The sequence below is a fragment of the Nicotiana tabacum genome, chromosome 22 (assembly GCF_000715075.1).
Source record: "Nicotiana tabacum cultivar K326 chromosome 22, ASM71507v2, whole genome shotgun sequence".
NCBI lineage: Eukaryota > Viridiplantae > Streptophyta > Magnoliopsida > Solanales > Solanaceae > Nicotiana > Nicotiana tabacum.
The window spans coordinates 155,585,928-155,607,943 of record NC_134101.1 but is presented as its reverse complement, the minus strand read 5'-3'; the positions used below and the strand labels follow the sequence as shown (position 1 = coordinate 155,607,943).

General features: G+C 37.2%; 1 protein-coding gene across 3 annotated transcripts; it reads right to left on the bottom strand.

The window, feature by feature from the left end:
- Nucleotides 1-3,435: 3,435 nt before the first annotated feature.
- LOC107779756 (putative transmembrane GTPase FZO-like, chloroplastic) lies at nucleotides 3,436-21,828 on the bottom strand. Of its 3 annotated transcripts, none has more exons than XR_012705113.1 (11): nucleotides 21,144-21,826; nucleotides 19,846-20,405; nucleotides 19,670-19,738; nucleotides 19,102-19,299; nucleotides 17,334-17,465; nucleotides 15,185-15,271; nucleotides 14,623-15,063; nucleotides 14,341-14,508; nucleotides 6,150-6,380; nucleotides 5,035-5,281; nucleotides 3,436-3,942 (listed from the first exon to the last, which is right to left on the bottom strand). XR_012705113.1 is itself a non-coding variant. In XM_075244346.1 (11 exons), the coding sequence occupies exons 2-11, from the start codon at nucleotides 20,374-20,376 to the stop codon at nucleotides 3,660-3,662; spliced, it is 2,256 nt and encodes a 751-aa protein (XP_075100447.1). In that variant the 5' UTR covers nucleotides 20,377-20,405; nucleotides 21,126-21,828; the 3' UTR covers nucleotides 3,436-3,659. The 3 variants fall into 3 exon arrangements, 2 of the variants coding, with proteins under 2 accessions (XP_075100447.1, XP_075100446.1); XM_075244346.1 differs by having other exon boundaries at nucleotides 5,035-5,150; nucleotides 21,126-21,828; XM_075244345.1 differs by having other exon boundaries at nucleotides 5,035-5,150; nucleotides 21,144-21,827.
- Between the last annotated feature and the right edge of the window lie 188 nt (nucleotides 21,829-22,016).

The following is a 22,016-nucleotide window of genomic DNA, read 5'->3' as shown; positions in this document are numbered from 1 at the left end:
AATTAATTTCTTCAAATCATGGTTCCCCTTCCAGTAACCCTTAGAGTTAAGCCAATCTTCAAACTTAAAATATCTTTGCCCTGGTCTTGTAGGTGGAGGAGCAGGGACATAAGGACCTGGGGGTATTATAGGTTGTCTAGGTGCTTTAGGTGCTTTGCCTACTTTAGCTGCATTAGGATCTTTAGGTGCTTTAAGAGCCATCTGTTCAAAAAAAGTAAAAGATACAAAAAATAACATCAGGACATTATCAAAAAGATCAGTTAAAACTTCAATACCTAAGAAGGCTGAAGTTCGATAGTTACAAAGACAAAAACTTCAGCCCTAGAGCTGAAGTTCGACAGTTATAAAATAAAAACTTCAGCTCTAGAGCTGAAGTTCGACAGTTATAAAACAAGAACTTCAGCTCTAGTAACAAACACAAAAACTTCAGCTCCTAAAGCTGAACTTCACTAGTTACAAACACAAAACATTCAGCAAAAAAACATGTTGTAGTTTTTACAAAAAACAAAACACATATTCAAATCCAAAAATAATGCCAAAACATGAAAAAAACTTCAGCTCCTATCTAAGGTATCATTGAACTATTATAAAACAAATAATAGTTCAGCTCCTAAATAGTATCATCTATTTAACTCTCAAAATTTTTAAAAATTTGGACGTCTAATCACAGAAGAATTTATAGAATTTTCATCAACAATATACACTCGTTCAAAAAACCTAAAAACACAATCGTAAAGTAAAACTAATGCACTTATCAAACTAAACGCTAAAAAAATATTTTATCATAAATACATGACTATCAAAACCAAAACCAGAAATTAAATCGTAAAATAAAACCCAGAAAGTTAATGCAATGTACCTGTGATTAAATCGTAATGTGGGAACAACGACGACTAGCAGTTGAAAAATCAAAACAACAACACGAATACCAATGTGATTTCAGAGAAGAACAAATCAAAAAACGCGAATAATGGGAGAGAGAGACAGAGACAGTAGAGGACTAGTGTATACTTGGAGAGAAAGTAGTCTTTTAATAAAGAAGGGCAAAATAGTCTTTTCAAATGGCTTTTAACAAAAAAACGGGTACGGGTGCAAACAGAGAGACAAAGCGGCTACAGGTTAAAAAGGGGCGCCCAAATAGGGCGCCCCGTGCAATTTTTACTATTTAATTTACTAATATTAATGGCTATAAAACTTATTGGAGCATTCAAAAGTTCTAAGTCCAACCTTGAAATAATAAATTAAAAGATAAAATTATGAAAAATTTTAAAAAATATTTATAAATTACATCACAATAAGTATATTTATATATTAAATATATCTAAAATTTCTATATATGTAATGTCGGGTTGGTTTGGTTTCAGTTTGACTTTCTTTAGTTAAAACCAAACCAATTATGGTCGAGTTTTTTTTTCCAACACCAAACCATAGTCGAGTTTTTTTTCTCGGTTTGACTCAGATTATCGGGTTGGTGCGGTTTGTCGGTTTCTTTTATACACCCCTAGTAACAATACAATTAAACTAGTCTAAATTCATAATAATACAGTGTGGAGGAGACTGTTGACCATTGTACTGTTTGGTGACAATCATATGCAATTCCTCATTCTTTTTTTTCTTTTTCTTTTTTAAGTTTAAACAGAAACTCCGTCCCTTAGCTATTTCTTCTCCGCTTGAGTCAAAAAGAGGACCACCAAATGGCATAATCATTAAAGAAAATCACGCCCTCTTATGTTTTTCAATTAAAAGATGTTTCCATTTCAATCATCGTCTTGATTATAAATCTCCTAGTAATCTTATCATAAGAACTTTTCTATTCCACAACTCGCACGAGATATGCAAATATCTGCCTTACTATTTTTATTCTATTCGTGAACAAGAGTAACAATGAAATTCCTAAATATAAAAAATTGCCAAAAATAGACGAGCAAAGGCTTACCAAAATGGTTCTATCTTATAGACGCTTAGTAGTCGTGGTTTCCCTATATATATACACACACACTAATCGTCAAAAAAAAAAAAAAAAAGAAGAAGAAAATCACAGTTGAATGAACCGTGTTTATCATTATGGCTTACTCGGTTTAAGCGTTTCATAAGAGAAAAAGAAAGATGGAACGAAACACAACAAACTATTTTTAAATAGAAAAAGAATGGAAAAGGTTATATTCTTCTCTATTTCCTGCTAACTGCTAAGTAAATCTATTGAGAAGATCACGGGAAAAAAACTATTGAGAAGAAAAAAATACCACCGCCTTGGAGAAGCGCATAAAAAAAAGGCAAAAGTAGCTAAAAATAATGGTGACCCTCCAAATTTTCTTCTTATATACAAACTACGACATTACAACAGCTTAGGCTGCTGGTAAGATTATCTCTCCCTACTCTAAAAAGCTGGGCCAATCTACAACACTACTCACTAATTCGCCACCAATACCAATATCCGTCCTTTTGACCTTTTCCCTTTAGTTTTGATGGTTTTATAAAGAAAATTGTTCCACAAATCATATTGGCCGACCAGGTAAAAGTCCAACCTAGTTGCAGCACCCCGCCTTTTCTCTCAAGCAACACATGCATGAACATTTGGATCTTGATTAAAACTTAAAATAAGACACACTTTTCTAAAGGCCTCATATATAAAGATCAAGGAACCCATTCATGGCTGACGCCTGTCGATACTCCACGGTTTGCCCTTCCTTACCTTTTATCTCTGAGTTTTAATTACATGCACAGCCAACTTAAACCAATTCTACTTCAACCAAAAAAAAAACAATTCTACACCATCAAATCACTTATAAGATTATCATTATAAATCTCCATAATAAGCATTAATTAATAAACTGATAAAACTAGTAACTATTCTGTTATCATTATGCTATAATGCTAGCGGAAACAATCTTTACACCATCAACTTAAATCCTTTCTCTCTTATACGCTTTGTTCACACTAGCTAGTAAGGACTATAATCAATCAAGCCAACGACAATACAGATAATATTAACATTTGGTTAAAAGCTAAAGCTTACCTTTATGAAATAATTTCTAAACGCCAGCTCAACTGGGTGAAATGATTATGAGTGTCTTTGATCATTGTATATTATTTTGATCTCCATCATATTTTCTCCGGAGTTTTATTTGTATATATGGTTTTGAATAAATGTATAGAGTATGTCATTGCTTCCATTTTAGGATAGACGACAGTGATCACAAATGTTATGCTTCTACCAGGTATAGAAATGGTATAAAGACCCTACACCAGGCAAAATATAGTAGTGAATAAAAACCTTCTAGTCCAATAAGCGAGCAACTATATCAGAGTTCTGAAGTTAATCCTAATCAAAGATGATTTTTTTCCTGATGACATGTTTTTTGAAATGGAAAAAAAAACATGTCATCAGGTTATACAAACTGGTCCTGATGACATGTTAAACCAACAGGTCCCTAATATTCTTCAGATATCAACTGCTTATCATGAAATTCTATTCAATTACAGATTATTGCTTCAGTTGAATAAAATCGCTTATACATAACTAATTTTTTGGGAAATGGTAATTGTGCTTTAATTACAATCTTGGCATGCAATAGTGAACGCTATATATAGATATTACAACAGCCTATGTGGAAGAATTATGAGCTCCAAAAAAGAAAAGGAAAGAGTACTCTCGCCTGTTATGAGACATGGAGATTTTGGATATCAATTCGCAATGCTTTCAGTTTCTTCTCAATCTTTGTCAATTCTTCTGCAGTCGCCAAAACTTTATCCAGTCTATGTTGCGCTCTATCTTGATATGGCTTGCCAATGACCTTTACAAAGTCCTCCACAGTCCTTGTTGTCTCCAAGAGATCCTTCTGCATAGCATCTTCAAGTTCACGTGCAAGTCCATCAGCAGTCCTCTTTACTTTATCTACCACCTGCTGCCTCCGGGATGAGAAGTTGGAGACTGCTAATAAACTATTAAAGACAGCTTTAGTTAGGATACTATCCATGACGTAGAAATCAAACAAATGCTGAAAGAAGGAAACAAATTCCTTTCAAATAAAGATAATGTGCAACACTTCTCCAGACATGCAAGAACTCAATGAGAAAATAATTACTCCTAGAAAGATATTCATCAGGGAATAATTAGTTCACACAACCAGTGGAGAAACTAGTAGATACCTCTCTTTTCTTCTCTGTTCTTTTCCTCTCTTTTTTCCCTTTTTCGGAGAGAAAGAAGCTTATAATACCACTTATTACGTTCTGACCGATTCTGAGGAAATCTTACATCTCATTAGCACTTAAGCTTTATCAATGATTCCCCATCTAAACGCCAATCAGACACATACGAGAACGACAATGAAATACTTTCAATTGGAACAAAAGGAACAACTATATATATTTGCTCAGATCCTACAGTATGGCATTATTTTACGCTCAAGTTAGTCCACTCGTTTAACATTGAAATGTCAGGAGACAGGAATCATTAACCTCAACGAGCCAGCAGTTAATGTCCAATTACAACATATTGAAACAAAACGTGAAGCTCTAACTGACTTAAAAAATGGACAGCCCGGTGCACTATGCTCCCGCTATGCACGGGGTCCGGGGAAGGGCCGGTCCACAAGGGTCTATCGTACGCAGCCTTACCCTGCATTTTTGCCCGAGATTGTTTCCACGGCTCGAACCCGTGACTTCCTGGTCGCATGGCAGCAACTTTACCAGTTACGCCAACGCTTCCCTTCCTCTTAAGGGACTTAATGTTAGTTAAATCAACCAAACACAGAATAAGCTCTGATTAGACAACCTAAGATTTTCAATGGGTTATTGATCTTTGTGCCAAACAAAGCACATTACCTCTCAAATAATAGAATGCAAATCAGAGCTATTAATAACATTATGAATTGATTCATCCTAAGAAAGTATGAGTTGTTACCCAACCAATACAAGCAGGGTGACCACAGTCAAGAAGTTTTAGGAAATTCTAATAAATGAAAATAAAGATGCAACACTTAGAGAAAATTAAAGAACATATTAGCAAAATTTAAATTAAAAAATGAGGATTACCCGCCAGCGGAACAAAGGCCAAGAGCAAGGAGATCCTCTAATGTGGTTGGAAGAACAGATGTTAGAAGTGATGCTGATAAACCAGCTGCTCCAAGACCACCAAAAGTACCCAAGAACTGAAAAGGGAATGAGCTCCTCATACATTTGTTTTGAGTAAATCATTTCTTAAATAACACATGTATCCTTCAAAAATACGGACACCTATGCAAGTCATATTGCACACCCCACAAATGGCTTTGCCAAATACCTAGCAAGCAAAAGATGAACTTTTTGTGACTGATTTCCTCTCCTAACTATCTCGAATCTGTCTAGGAAGTGAAAAGAACGTCAAACTCTCTTAGAAGGTATGCAATATTATCTATCACCTAACTGGATATAGAATGGTGAAATGTGGTTTTATTGGGGAATAAAATAGATAGAGGAGCTTAAAATAATAGGGTAGGATTAGTGTCAATCACTGCTTCCCAAAAGAGCATCTGTTTTGGTCTTCCCAATGCACAAGAACCTTCATATTTTTTTGCTATTGTTCAAAAAGTTCTAGTCCAACAACAAATATTAGCATTGAACTAAAAAAACTTCACCTGTATGAGTGAATGTAGAAAAGGCATCTTTCTTTGACACTAAGAAAAGAAATACAACAATATAACAGAATTCTCCCACCCTTGTCTGTGAGGGAGAACAGGAAAGCTCCACAGACCTCTGTCTAAATCTATTACCGTGAATGAAGTATGTCTACACATTTTACCTGATCCTCCACTCCCAAAAAGGAAAGATTCCACATCTTTCAAAGGTTAAAATAAAGAATGAGTAGGCAAAAGAAGCGTCTTGACAGAATGATGGTCACCGAAGCCAATATGCAATAACTTGCGAATCATACCTAATTTTCTAATGACGCCAGAATGCTATTAATATATGATAGAGATTTCTTTTTCTTTTTTTTTTTTTTTTTGGGGGGGGTTGGAGGAGTGGGGCAGGGGAATGAAGCAAAGAAAAGGATAGAGTCTAAAGTCATGCAAAGTGGGATAGCTGACTTTAAACTCATGCAAAATCGGCAATGTGGTCCAAACTCCAGCAGAAGGCATAAACCAGTTCTTAACATTAGCAGAAAAACGTACCACTTCACGAATTTCTCTCTCGAACAATTTTGAAGCAGCTGCAGCACTGAAATCCTCTATCACTCTTCTGCTAACTTCAGATTTTCTCTCCAACACGCCGATTGCGTCGAGCTCAACCTGGTCAGACGGATTAACAAATGAAGTCCATTTTTTCTCAAAAGACTGCTTATAGAATTGTCCTTCCTGGTCCCTCTTTGATTGTAACCACTTAGTGTACTCACCGAGAAGGTTCTGCATCCAAAGATAATTTCATTGAGAATACAAAAATTAGCTCTATTGCAACACAAACCCCTATCAGCAGAAACATACAACAAATCACTAGTCCTGGTTCTAATAAACAATATAATTAACAAATATATACACACAAGTTAAAGCTACAGATATCGAAGAAAATATCTTTCGATGAAATTGTCTGCATTAGGATAAGACTATCATATGGCAGAAGGAAAGGGTGAAGAAAAAGAAGACCACAAAGCTGTGTTCGGTTTTCCTAAAGATGCAGTATCAAGAAGGTTGAAGAATATGATCCAAAATTCGTCTCTTAATTGATAAAATTAATTGATTGTCTTACATTCATCAAGTGAAGTCACAATTCTCATTTTTTTCAATTTTTTTTCCCGAATTGAAGACCAATCTAACTTGTGTTCCTTCCTTTGGTTTCTAATTACATCTAATATAATTATTTTGTTTCGGCAAACCAACTACAATTTCCCAAATAAGTAATCAAGCATAATCATGTTTTATTGGAGAAACCAACCCTTGAAAAACGATAACTTCTCTATGCTATAATTTGACTGGTACAAGGATAATTTCACATGGTTGCTTAGCACTCATCAATTGCTTTACTTTCTAAGCGAGAAGGTGTTAGATAATGAATGTAGGCATAATCTGAATGTAGATATAATCTTATGTAATATACATAGCTAGCATAATTGATAAAATTAATTGATTGTCTTACATTCATCAAGTGAAGTCACAATTCTCATTTTTTTCAATTTTTTTTCCCGAATTGAAGACCAATCTAACTTGTGTTCCTTCCTTTGGTTTCTAATTACATCTAATATAATTATTTTGTTTCGGCAAACCAACTACAATTTCCCAAATAAGTAATCAAGCATAATCAGGTTTTATTGGAGAAACCAACCCTTGAAAAACGATAACTTCTCTATGCTATAATTTGACTTGTACAAGGATAATTTCACATGGTTGCTTAGCACTCATCAATTGCTTTACTTTCTAAGCGAGAAGGTGTTAGATAATGAATGTAGGCATAATCTGAATGTAGACATAATCTTATGTAATATACATAGCTAGCATAATTATAGGGATTCACAACAGATTTATAGGATTTTCTTTTTGATTCTTTCCATAGTTAGGGCTCTATGTACTTGTATATATACTTGTTACTTCTTGAATACAACATAAGAGAGATTTCCCTATTGTCTCTGTACTTTATATGGTATTAGAGCAGGTCTACTGCTCGTCGGAGTTGAGTCGAATTCGCTGTCGGAAATTTTGGCCGGAAGCTAATCTTAGGTCTTTTTGACATTTTCAGTTGACTTGTGGTGGTTCTCTGATCATAGAACCACATTTTGGCAAAGAACAACCTCAGACCAGATCTTATTCTCACTTTGTTTGGTCAGGTTTGAGTTTGGGTTATTGGTTATTCGATTTCTTTAATTCTGTGGTATTTTTCTTGGAGGTTGCCTGTGTGAGAAGCTTGCATCTTTATTTTTGACTCACTGTGGCGATCGATTAGTGACTTGATATTGTCTGTTGGGTCTTTCCTTATCAGAAACTTTGTTGGTCTCTGATTTTGTTTGAGTTGGGGACAAATTCGTCCGGTTCTCTGATTTGGTTGAGTGGATTATTAAAGTTGAATCATGTTCAATAGATTGTTGATTTCGTATCTACCAGGATCTGTTTAGGTATCTTTTAGCTTCGGGGACCTCTGTTAGTTTAATCGGTTTGTTATTGAAAGGGAAAAATGATGGTAAAGAATAATAATGCAACAACTCCTAGTCTAACAATCTTGGTTTCGGATGAGTTTCTAAAATTCCTTTAATATCACAATTTAGTTAAGGAATCTTCTACAGTTACTGTCTTTGCTGGGTCAGATAAAACATGTCTTATCACCTCTTTCAATAAATGCGTGATCGATTCAGGTGCCACAAATCACATGACAGGTAATCCAAATATTTTTTCTAGCTTTTGCTCACATAAGGCACCCTCTCCGGTTACTGTAGCTGATGGATCAACTTGTAGCAGTGTTGGACAGGGTTATTAAAAGTGAGCGCTTCTCTCTTAAAGCGCTGAAGCGAGGCGAGGCGCAAGGTCTGCGCTTTTCTAACCTAAAGCGAGGCATCTGGAAAAAAAGCGAGCGCTTCAGCAAAAAAGCGAGAAGCGAGAGGAAAAAAAGCGAGAAAAGCTCGCTTAAGCGAGGTCTAGTGGTTGCCTAGGGTTTTTTCTAAAAAGATTTGCAAATACACTTATGCACCTTTCTTCCAAAACATTTCTCGCAACTGCTACAAGCCAAAACATCCTATGACATCTCTTCTTCAGTTCTTTTCTTATTATCTCAAGGTAAGTTTCTCATTCTCTTCTACTCTCGACTCCTCTCGTTTCTCATCTTCTCTTTCTCTTCTTCTTTTCTAATTCTTTTCAGTTCTTCTTTTCTCTATTCTACCCTGTTTTCTAGTTATGCTACTGCTTTATTTTTTTCTAGAAACTGTTGTTCACTGGTTCTGCCCTGTTCTACCATTTTTTTTTTTTGTGACTGTTGTAAATTCTATCTCATTATCCAATGACATCAAGCCAAAATAAAGATCCAGCTTGGGCGTATGGAGTTGCAATTGGCAGTAGCACAAAAGTCCAATGTTATTTTAAGAATTGAAACATTTGCTTAATATGTTATTTTTATTGAGTTCTTGGTCATTTATTTATGCCTAATTTAATATTCTTTATTTATGTATTAAATTGCGCTTCACGTGAAAAAAAAAAAGCGCTTCGCTCTCCGCTTCTCGCTTCCAAGACACTGGTGTTGGATCTGGGATTGTTAAACCAACTTCCTCTATTACCCTGTCATATGTATTTAAGTCTACCAAACTTGGCCTTTAACTTGATTTCTATTAGTAAAATTACCAAATACCTTAATTGTTGTGTTGCATTCTTTCTCGATCATTGTTTGTTTCTAGATCTTAAGACGATGCATGTTATTGGTAAAGGATATATATCTGGTGATCTCTACATCCTTGATGAATGGGAGCCACGGTCTGTTGCATGCTCTAGTACCGTGTCTCCTTTTAAAGCACATTGTCGACTTGGACATCCCTCTTTGCCTTTGTTAAAGAAGTTTTGTCCTCAGTTTCAGAATATTTCATCATTAGATTGTGAGTCATGTCGATTTGCAAAACACCATCGCATCTCGTTAAGTCCCAGGGTTAATAAGCGAGCTGAGTCAGCTTCTGAGTTAGTCCATTTTGATGTTTGGGGACCATGTCCGGTTGTTTCTAAAACTGAGCATAAGTATTTTTTCACTTTTATAGATGATTTTTCTCGAATGACTTGGATTTACTTTATGAAGAGCCGCTCTGAAGTGTTTACTCATTTTTCTGCCCTTTGTGCTGAAGTCAAAACTCAATTCAATGCTTCAGTACGTACTGTAAGGAGTGATAACGCTAAAGAATACATGTCAGGGTAATTTTTCTCGAATGACTTGGATTTACTTTATGAAGAGCCGCTCTGAAGTGTTTACTCATTTTTCTGCCTTTTGTGCTGAAGTCAAAACTCAATTCAATGCTTCAGTACGTACTCTAAGGAGTGATAACGCTAAAGAATACATGTTAGAGTTATTTCAGGAGACAACATGGTATATTACATCAGTCTTCATGTGTTGATGCGCCCTCTCAAAATGAAGTTGCTGAGAGGAAGAATAGGCATCTACTTGAGACAGCTCGAGCACTTTTGTTCCAAATGAAGGTTCCTAAACAGTTCTGGGCTGATGCAGTTCTACGGCTTGTTTTCTGATTAATCGCATGCCATCTAGTGTACTCGATGGTAATGTGCCTTATAGTGTTCTTTTTCCGAACAAGTCATTATTTCCGGTGGAACCTAAGGTGTTTGGAAGCACATGTTATGTTCGAGATGTTCGACTATCTCTTACCAAGTTGGATCCCAAGGCTGTGAAGTGTGTTTTCCTGGGCTATTCTCACCTTCAGAAGGGGTATCGATGTTATTCTACTGAGCTTGGCAAATATTTAGTGTCAACTGATGTGGTATTTCCAAAGACTACACCATTCTTCTATGCACCTCCCATTTCTACAAGCAAGGGGGAGGAAGATGAGTGGCTATTATATCAGGTTACCCGTACTTTGACAGAGCAATCAGATAATACTCTTTGATCTCCCATTTCTTCTATTGAGCACCAATTGACTACTACGCCTTCAGTACCTGCTCGAACTGTGTTAGCAAGACCTCCAATTGTTCAAGTTTATTCGCGGAGGCGAGAGACAAATGATACATGTCCCCCACCAGTTCCTGCATCATCTAATCCTCCTTTGCATGATCCTCCAGATAACCTTGACCTTCCTATTGCTCTTCGCAAAGGTACACGTACTTGCAAATCGACATATTCTGTTGCTAACTTTGTTTCCTATGACCACTTATCCTCTACGTCTAGATCTATGATTGTTTCTCTAAACTCCATCTCCGTACCCAAAATAGTGAAGGAGGCTTTGAATCATCCCGAATGGTCTAATGCAATGCTTGAGGAAATACATGCTTTAAAGGATAACCACACATGGGATTTGGTAGATTTACCAAAGGGAAAGAAACAACTGGGATGCAAGTGGGTCTTTACAGTTAAAGTTAATCCAGATGGTTCTGTGGTTAAGGCCAGACTTGTGGCGAAAGGGTATGCTCAAACTTATGGGGTGGATTATTCTGACACCTTCTCCCCGGTTGCCAAACTCACTTCTGTCCGCTTATTTATTTCTCTAGCTGCGTCCGAGAATTGGCCTTTACATCAGCTGGATATCAAGAATGTGTTCCTTCATGGTGATCTTCAGGAGGAAGTGTATATGGAGCAACCACCCAGTTTTGTTGCTAAGCGGGAGCATGGGAAAGTCTGTCATTTGAAGAAGTCCTTGTATGGCTTGAAGCAGAGTCCATGAGCATGGTTTGGCAAGTTGAGTGAGGTAGTTCAGGAGTTTGGGTTGAAAATGAGTAAGTGCGATCACTCAGGCCTCATTAGATTTTTTTTAAGATTAAGACGTCTGAATCTGAATACACATCTGAATATATTAAGATGTGTATTAAGATCTTAATAGAAATAATTAAGACTGTTTGATTTTTAACATCTGAATGTATAAAATTTATCTTCATTTGAAAATTAATAAATATAAAATTCAAATGAAATACTAACTAATCTAAAATTCTATCAATAAAATATATAGTTTTTAAAAATATGATAGTTGGTGGTGGTGATGGCTAACGGGTGAATGCCGACTAGAGGTGGTGGTTGGTGGTATTTTTGGTTGATGATGGTGGTACATGCTAGTAGCTAGTAGTGATTGGTAGTGGTGACGATTATGATTGAGGATGATGGTGGTAGGTGGTGGTAGTAGTTGTGATTGAGGAAGGTGGTGGGTGGGTGGTGGTAGGTTATAATGATGGGAAGTGTCGGCTGTGGTTGTTGATGGTGATGGTGTGGTCAGTTGTGGTAGTTAAGGCGGATGAGTGTTGATTGTGGGGGAGAATGATGGTGGTCGGAGTGGTGGGAATAGTAGGTGGTGATGGTCGATGATGGAGTTTATGATTAAGGATGATGGTGGCATGGTGGTGGTGGAGGTGGCTGGGGGTGGTGGTGTCATGGTGCTAGTTGATAATGGTAGGCGGTGGCGGCAGTTAATAATGAATATGTGATAGCATCTTAATGAAATTAAGTCTCTGTTATAGATCTTAATCTTACAGACCTATTCAGACCCATTAAGTGGTTGTGAAGTAAAAAAAACACACTTAATGATTAAGATCTGAATAATTAAGATTCAGGCTTTAAAAACAAACGCACTTAATATCTTAGATCTGAATGATTAAGATTCAGACCTCCATTAAGTGCAAACAAATGAGGCCTCAGTCTTTTATCGGAAATCAGTAGCTGCCACTATTCTCCTTGTTGTATATGTTGATGATATTGTTATCACAGAAAGTGACTGCGGGGATTTCTTCCCTCAAGTCTTTTCTGCATACTAGGTTTCATACAAAGGACTTGGGTCAGTTGAAATACTTTTTGGGAGTAGAAGTAAATAGAAGCAAGAAGGGAATTCTTGTCTCAAGGAAAGTACATTCTTGACTTGCTTGCAGAAACTGGAAAGTTGGCAGCTAAACCTTGCAGTACTCCAATAGTTCCTAATGTGCATCTTATGAAAGATGATGGTGATCCTTTTGACAATCCAGAGAGATACAGGAGGTTAGTTGGGAAATTAAACTACCTTACTGTGATTCGTCTAGATATTGCTTTAAGTGTTATTAGCTAGTTCATGTCTGCACCAACGGTCAAACATTGGACAGCTTTGGAACAGATTTTGTGTTACTTGAAAGGAGCTCCTGGACTTGGCATATTATATAGCAATCATAATCATACTCGTATTGAGTGTTTTGCAGATGCTGACTGGGCTAGATCGAAAATTGATAGAAGATCTACTACAGGTTATTGTGTCTTTGTTGGAGGAAACCTGGTATCATGGAGGAGTAAGAAGCAAAGTGTTGTATCCCGATTCAGTGCAGAATCCGAGTATAGAGCTATGTCACAGTCTACAAGTGAGATTATGTGGATACATCATCTGTTGACTGAAATTGGGTTAGAGCATCCAATACCAGCAAAACTCTAGTGTGACAATCAAGCTGCCCTCCATATTGCATCAAATCTGGTGTATCATGAAAGAACTAAGCATATTGAGGTTGACTGCCATTTTATTCGTGAGAAGATTCAGGAACACTTGATCTCCATTGGCTACGTGAAGACAGGAGAGCAACCAGTTGATTTGTTCACAAAGGCGTTGAATGGTATTCGAGTTAATTACCTTTGTAACAAGCTGGGCATGATTAATATCTATGCTCCAGCTTGAGGGGGAGTGTTAGATAATGAATGTAGACATAATCTTATGTAATATACATAGCTAGCATAATTATAGGGATTCACAGCAAATTTATAAAATTTCCTTTTTGATTCTTTCCATAGTTAGGGTTTTATGTACTTGTATATATACTTTTTGATTTTGCACCGGGTGTCCGAGTCTCTTCGAGCCCCGACTAATCTCGGGGGTGCACAAGCCCTCGGCAAGGAGTTTCCCGCTAGTGTACCACGGTTAATTCAGGTTTTACCCAGTCCGATGGCCCTCAGAAATTGTTTGCACCCAGTGGGTTTCGAACTTGAGACCTTGAAAGGGAGCAAACCCCAAGGCTCAAGTCAATTGCCACCAGGCCAACCCCTGAGGGTTGTACTTGTATATATACTTGTTACTTCTTGAATACAACATAAGAGAGATTTCGCTATTGTCTCTGTACTTTACAGAAGGCAAGTTTGTAGTGTTGGGCCCATTCAAGACGTTTCTTTTCTTTCACACTCACACAGATAATCACGGTGAATATCAATTGGAGGTCAATTTTTCCAAGTTACGTGCAGAGAAAAATATCTTCTTCATCGAATAACCTGCAAAAATCAAGTTCTGGAAATATCCACCTTCACACGGTGGCAACAGAAGGGAAAATAATAAACTAATGCTGAATATTTCAATCATGCTTCCAACGTACTAATAGCTGAGGAGGATGACCAAGTTAAACTCCAAAAATGTAACTTTGGCTTTTTGATAACTGTTGAATACAAAATTAAGTAAATAAAAGTGTGTCCTCTCTAAATTAAGCTTTTAGATGACCTGGTCACACACTTCAATATCACAGCAGTCAGAGGTCCTGAGTTCGAGTCTCACCACCACCCATTATCAAAAAGAATTTCCACATGCTTGACCCATGAAAAAAAAAATCAAGCCCGCACGTGAAGAGGCATATTGAAGACAAAATTAAGTAAATAAAGCGTGCTTTTAGATGAGATGGTCACATACTACAACAATAACAAAGAAGAAAACAGATAATTGAGTTAACTCTAATTAAGAACAGTAAGGAGTGATGCACTCACTTGTCCTTCAAGAACCGCAGGACCGAGTATGTCATTTTGGACACTAGTGGTGGCTGGCATTTGAGTAGATTTCTCTCCTCTGAATACATATGAAGTGACAAGATCAACATTTGACAATTGTAGTGTTGATTCTACAAGCCGGACGACACGTGCTTGAGTAGAGTTTATCTGCATTTTAGTGCACGTAGCGAATATTAGTACAAAGGTATACAAGGGCATACGCCATGTGTTAGTTAAAAATTATAATAATACGGTGATAGTCACAATGACATCAGCACATACCATAGATAGAACTTGTCTCTTCCACAAAATGCTATCAATTTCCAGCTTCTTTGTGCATTCTTTTACACTATTGACAAGATCCTCAACAAAGAGCAGGTCCTGTTTGGCTTGCTGGCATTCTTGTCTCACAAGTCCTTGACAAGCTGAAACTAGTTGTTCTGCAATGGCAATTGGAGTTCCAAGCTTCAGCTTCATCCTCTCGATTCCAGTACTTGTTGATGCATCCAAGAAGCCATACAAGTACTTCTCAAGTTCATAGAAGCCTTTGGTTTTCCAATGAAAATTATCATTTGAACTTCGATTGCTTTGACTGTGAGCATCATCAAAAGTAGAAAGCTTCGCTTCAAGAGCAAGTCGTGCAGAAACTGGATATAGTGTTACACAATCTGTGTTCAGCAATTTCTGTGTATTTTCTTTGATAAATCCAATGGCCACCTCCAACTACAGCATGAAATAATAATAATACAAGACTAATCAAAATGGCCCAGCTCATATATCCACAGATAATAAGAAATTATTTCCTCACTCAACATTATCACAACAGCAAGAGTTTATGACCAACCTCGCCCTTATTCTGGTATATGTCAGACTTATTCAGCACAAACACGACCTTTTTACTCCACTGCTGAGTGTAACGCAGAAAATTAACCTGATAAGCACCATAAGTGCATGTGAGGTTAACTTTTGGCAAAAGAAGAAGAACCTAAAATCAACATGACAAGAGCATACTGTATACCAAAAGAAAGACATGCAAGAGAGATGACAAAAAGCACATGAAATTGAACTGTCTTTTTTATATCAGCAAGCCCGAGATATTAAACCTTCAGAAGTTATGATCTCATTAAGGCTCCTTCAACACCTAACGGTCCACCTTTATGACTTTTTGGGGGGGGAGGGGGGAGGATAAGAAGGAAAGGATCACCTTTGGACAAAGAATTGTACTTAATCCACCATTTTGCTTCCTTACTTAGCTACCGAAAGATCTTAAGGAGTAATTTCAGAACTATATACTATTACTTTGACGAGTTTGATATTTATGAGACAAAGTGGGTCTCACAAACTTTTATGTTAGTACAATATCAGAGGTAATATGTGGTGAAAGAAAAAGGTCTCCATCCAAGTTAAGTAGACATCAGTTTATGATAATCAAAGCTCAGGAAAGACTATCTCTATGTTTAACATGCAAAAGAAACTCGATCTGTTTGGAAGAGAGTATTACCCAATCTTTAATTTCTAGCACGCAGAAATGTAGCAACAACAGGACATCCAGATGATCCCTCAAAGAACTAGCCAGACTACTGAAAATTCATTTAGCTTCAGTAAAAAATTTCTGTGTTAGAGTTTCCTTAATAGTAAGGACTAATCGGTGCTTGGAGTATGACTGGAGAAAAGAATTCCCAAAGACTACATGCTAATTCATGACTGTCTCATAAAGAATACTACGCAAAAGCTTTATAATTAAAATTACTTTTTAGGGCCTGAAACAGAAAATGACAGTGGCCGGCATAAGCCTCACAGGTTTGAAACAGAAAGTGACAGTGGCCGGCATAAGCCTCACAGGTCTGAAACAGAAATATGACAGTGGCCGGCATTATCACTAAAAGGTGTGAGGTGTGCAACTAACGGTTCCTAGTTATCAGTACTTACTATAAATTCTAGTGATTGGTAAAAGCTAAAAGCAAAAGAGCATCAGGAACATCACATGCTCTTTTACAGTCATTAAATAAAGCAGGTGGCAAGAATTAAACCATAAAAGACAGTACACAAATCCTTATGAATACTACAGCACCTAACACATTTGAAATATAGACTGAGAATCAAATCCGAGATTTTTCAGTGATGGGAGGTATTGTTGTTGCAACGAAGCTCTAGTGACGTCCAAAAGATATACGGTAGACCGGTCCTTAGCTTCCTCAAGCACCAAAACCCTTCCAATAAATGAACAACTTCCTTGTCCTAATCCAATCTAGCTACAACATTTAAGCATGAAATGAAGATTGCTTAAAGGTAGCTGGCCAGTGGTACCACAAAAGAAATACTTCCCGTACTCCTTCGCAACTGGAGGTGCTCTTTCCACCCTCGCCCCAACTATGACACTAAGTGTTGTCAGATCGGCTGAGACAAAAAAGGTTGTCCCTTTGTTTCATAGTGCACCGAAAGCACAATGCTCGTAATAAGTTTATATTTAGGCACTAAGATGCAAAGAGACATGTTCCAATTATCGCCACAGTTTCTTGCCTTACTTTAACGCAAAACGTTTTTTAATTGATAAGCTATTTTCTAGGAGTCTTTTAGTCCAAGATAGTAGAAAATATATAAAACTTTTACTACTTTTTTATATTTGATTTATTATATATAATCTTGGACATATATGACCTCAAATAGAGTGACATGGACAATGAGGATCATATAGCCGATACCTACTTGCTTGGGATTGAGGCGTGGATGTTGTTGTATAAGTTATTTTGACACATAACCTTATCTGACAATTGAAATGGTAAAATTTCACTTGTACTGTAGATTGATTGAGATGAGAGCACAAAATTGGGTAATCTTGTCGTGAAAAATTGAAACCATATGCAATCCCACCTTAAACTCATGAACCCAAATGTCCTCATTCTTGCGGGACACAGGCCTAGGACAGACAAGGTCCCAGATTCTATAACCTTAAAAATGCTGAACTGGTACTCATAAAAGTAACAAAACAGTACCTCACTTTCAGTTAATGGTCGATCAGCAGACATGACAAACAGAAGCAGATCAGCACGAGGCACAAATTCCTCCGTCAGCTTTTGTTGCCTTTGAAGAATCACATTGGTCCCTGGAGTATCAACAATAATCATCTGCCAGAACAGACGAATAAAAAATTAGAGCAGGGAAATTAAGAACCCAAATCAAGTATTGAGGCAGCTTATACGTGTAATCAAATATTAGATTAGCCAAATACAAAAGCAGATAATTTAACTTTCTTTCAAAGAGTTCTCTACGGAATGGTGACCAGGCATGTGGAGAGTTACTCCAACCCATTTGAAGTCCAATTCTAAAGTTCAATCTAGATCACAACTAACCCATATTGGTTACAAAATAGAGCGTTTAAATGCAGTCAGTTTAGGAAGCATCTAATATTTCGCATAAAGAACAAGATTCAGCAAAATATGTGCCGAATACTGGCATCAAAGTAAATGTGCAATAAGCCTTCGAAACTAAAACTAGTAACAATTGGTGTGAAAAGCATATGTGCAATAAATTTTTGAACCTTAAACAAACATTTGCAGATCACAGTATGTAATAAATCGGAGAAAGTGTGCCAACCAAAATCTGCAGGGGGATTTAATGTCATTGATATTCAAGTAAGGAATAAAGCTGCTATCTGCAAGTTGTTATGGAATTTATGCAAGAAAAAGGATAAAGTATGGGTTCAAAGGGTCCAGAGCTGTTACATTGAAGGCAAGAAGAAGATACTGAAGGCAATGAAATATGTTGAAGAGGCTGGCATTAGTATGGATGAATTGCAGGAAACTGAGTCCTTATCTGTTAGTTCCATGTATCAGAAATTAAGAGGCAGCTTCCCTGAAGTCCATTGGAGGAAGTACTGAAATAATTTAGGTTCTCCCAAATGGTTGCTTATCTTAAATGTAGTTGCTCAAGGAAATCTTTATACAAAGGACAGGTTGCATAGATGGGGGGGTAATAGAGGACCGGAAGTATACCTTGTGCAAAGAGGCAAATGAAAGCATAGCTCATTTGTTTTTTGAGTCTGCTTATTCTGCTGGGATCTGGAGTAGTTTACCCAGATGACAAGGGGTATCAAGGAATATTCAGAGTTTGCAGGATGAATTGCTCTGGGCTGCATCACATATGAACGGAAAGAAGCCACTAGCTGAAGTCTGTAGAATGTCCTTAGTTGGATGTATTTTTTATCTATGGCAAGAAAGGAATTGCAGGCAATTTCAAGGGTAGCAGAGGGAACTGAAGGTGCTAACAAAAAAAGTGATTCAAGAGGTGTTTTGTAGGGGACAGCTGAAGCATAAACTGACAGGAAGATTAGATCAATTAAATATTTATCCTTAGCTAGTTGAGTAGCAGATAGGAGTTTTGATGAATACTGGAGCTTGGGGCTTTCAACTCCAGGTTTTCTTTCTTGATTGGGTTTTCTGTAAAGACTGTAAAATTTCTATTTACCAAAAAAAAAATGTAACAAATGATCTTACAAAAGGTTAAAAGTTGCATATTAAACCAACAGAAAACGAAGTATCCAACTTTAAAATGTGTCCCAAATCAGGCCAAGAGAGATAGTCAATAAGTGAGAAACACAAAACGGTAAGTCAATAGTGCCCTGTGATATGCCGGCATTATTGACATATTCATCAACATTATTACTTGCACATACAATTATCCAACATGACCGAGATATCTATTTAAATTCCTTGATGAAATGTTAAATTGGAAGTAGTAGCAATTTCAAACAAGAAAACTCACATCGTTAAGAACTGAAGCCGGCAAGTAGCAAACATACTGACCATCTGGATGCTTTTCACAACGCTGTGACTCATCGACATCCGACTCAGCATAGCGCAAAAAGGTGATCTCATTTGTTGTAGGAACAACGCCATCTTTCAAGTACTTTTTCCCGAGAAGAGCATTGATGAAAGTAGATTTTCCAGAATTGAATTCTCCCTGGTTTATCAAGAAATTAAGAATTCATAAGAAAGAACTGGATGAAGTATTAATAATAATGTTTATGCTGAATATGGTATTTTATATGGTCTTGAGAAAATAGTAATATGAAGAGAGAGACGACAGACAGAAAGAGACAGAGATAAGACTTAAGAGGTAACAAATGCAAGAAGTGGAAAAAAGAAATAGTGCAAAAAAGACGTAAAAAGAAACTTGTATAATCAGAATTTTCGTGTCTACAAGATCTTAGTTTTATGCATAGCTTAACATTTAGACTGGACCAGAGAAGGAAATACTCATTTGAAATTCAGAGCTAATACCCATGCATATCCCTGGAACCAGAATTTGCTGAAGTTCAGCGCACAATTACCACTATAACCAGTAAAAATGGTTCATCAAGTTGAGAAACAGCATCACTGAGAAGTGAGACCTCCTCCATCTGCCATTCCAGTAGTAGCCCAGGTTAGTCTAAACAAGCAAACCACTGACAGAAGAATTCTTATCTGTAGCACAATTCAGCAGCTAAACTTTGACAAAGAAGATCACCATTGGAGCTGCTTTTTCAATAACATGAATGGCCTCGCGCAAAACCAGTTTTTCTTTTTCTAGCAACTGCTGTTCCCTATCATGTAAACTGGTAAAGCCAGCCATCGCTTTCCTACCAGGAAAGCCATTCCCCAAGTCCAAAACATTAAGCTGACTGTTACTTTGAACTTTTTCCTCTGTTTTGTTCTTCAATGCATATGCACTGTAAAACAGTTTGCCAAAATCATCATCACTCACAGACTTCAAATCTTCCATCGAAATAACTACTCCACTAACCCCTGATTCAAGTAAATTTAATGCTTCACTGAACAACTTGCGATCCCCAAGTGAACCAACCATGACAAAAACAGGAATTTTCACATGCTCAAATACTGAGCTCACCAGCTCCTCATGTTGGCTATTGCCACCAACGTCATATATAAGGAAATCAGCTCCTTCAGAATTAGAAGCATCCACTGCAGCAGTAGGTGTTTGTACAATTCTTGCTACCAAAGGAAGAACTACTAACTCCTCAGATTTTGAATCCATCATTGTGTTTCTGGCCACGATAGCAGGAAGATCTGTTACAAAGGAGAATAGGTTATCAACTGCAACGAATTTACATAGCAGGCCACTCACTTTAGAAAACAAATCTTGCATCTAAAAGCTAAACCACAAATCTTGTTAAAGTTTGCATTCAACCAAAGCCAAATGAGTGAACCTAAAACTGAGCGTCAGTGGTGGCTAATTGTAAGTTGGTTAGGATTATTACCATAGTTAGCGAAGTTTGAACTTATTATTCATACACAGTCAGTATCAAGATGAACCACCGTAGACACTAATAATAAACATTTGTTTCATTGAGTATGTAATAATCAACATATTACACCTATCAACATCTCATGACCGGACAGATATATATTATATAGGAACCAGCTTCATATGAATAATCCTATTGCAACTAGTACTCGTAATTTTTTAATAAGTAAAAGTTACTGGTACTAGTGGCTAAGAAAATTACTAGCAACTTTACGTAACAATTATCTGAGATTACAACTTTATGTAACAAAACATACTAACATGAACGTCTTAGGGTATCACTCAATCAATCACCTACACCTCAATCCCAAACTAGTAGTTTTCGCTATAATGGTGAAGTGGCGATAAATTAAGATCATCACCTATTAAGATGGCCAAGTAGTTTTACATTTTGCACATTATTCATTTTAAATTATAAGACAAACCATCATAGCCCAAATTCAACATGTAAGGTGAAGCACATAACACAAAACGGTGAGTACCATGTTACAGAACATAACCTTGATCAGAGAGCAGAACTCCACTGGCACTAATCGCGGCGGCAATATCGACACGTCCATCGATCAACAAGTAAGCCCTGCCTTTAATTACAGATTTCAACAAACACGCAGCCTCGTACAACTTCCCGCCGCTTGCTCCACCGCCACTGAGCACCACAATGTCAACCCGACCCGAAACCGCCCGGTCTATCTCATTAATAACGGTTTCATCTTCCAACACGTCTTCGCAGCTCAGCTTTAGCACTAGGCTGGGCACTTTGATTTCCGGCCGCTTATATCCACCGGGGAAAAGCGTTCTAGGAGTTTGTTCGGGTCGGTTTAGATTGTTTATCACGAGCTTGACATTGTCACCAGGGGAGGAGTAGACGGAGTAGTTATTTCGGCGACGCCGGAAGTGCAAACACTGGCGGCGCATGGGATGGGAAAAGAGAGGGCATGGCGAGGAACGGACGGTGGAGTATGGCGTTTGTAGATATACCATAGAGAATAACGAATTTTTGCGTGCACGAAGCTTTGTTTTTGTAACAGCGACGACGGAATTGACGGCGGAGCACGGCGGTCAAAGAGAAGGAGGGACGACGGAGAGGCCTTATCTTATCTATATTGTGCTGAGAGTAAAGTGTGAACCAGTGGAGCAGCTTCAAGTAAAGCGCCAATTCTAAAACTAAGTGTTATATGAAATATAAGTCAAAGTAGCAATATGGAACAAGGAAATAAAAGCAATTTAGTAAAACATGAACAAGAAATGGAGATAGAGAGAAGGAAGAGATTTTTTTCTTTAATTATGTGTATTTTCCTATCTATTACAAGGCCTTTATATAGGCATGAAAAGTGAATGAAAATATGTCATTGAACATAGAAAATATGTCATTA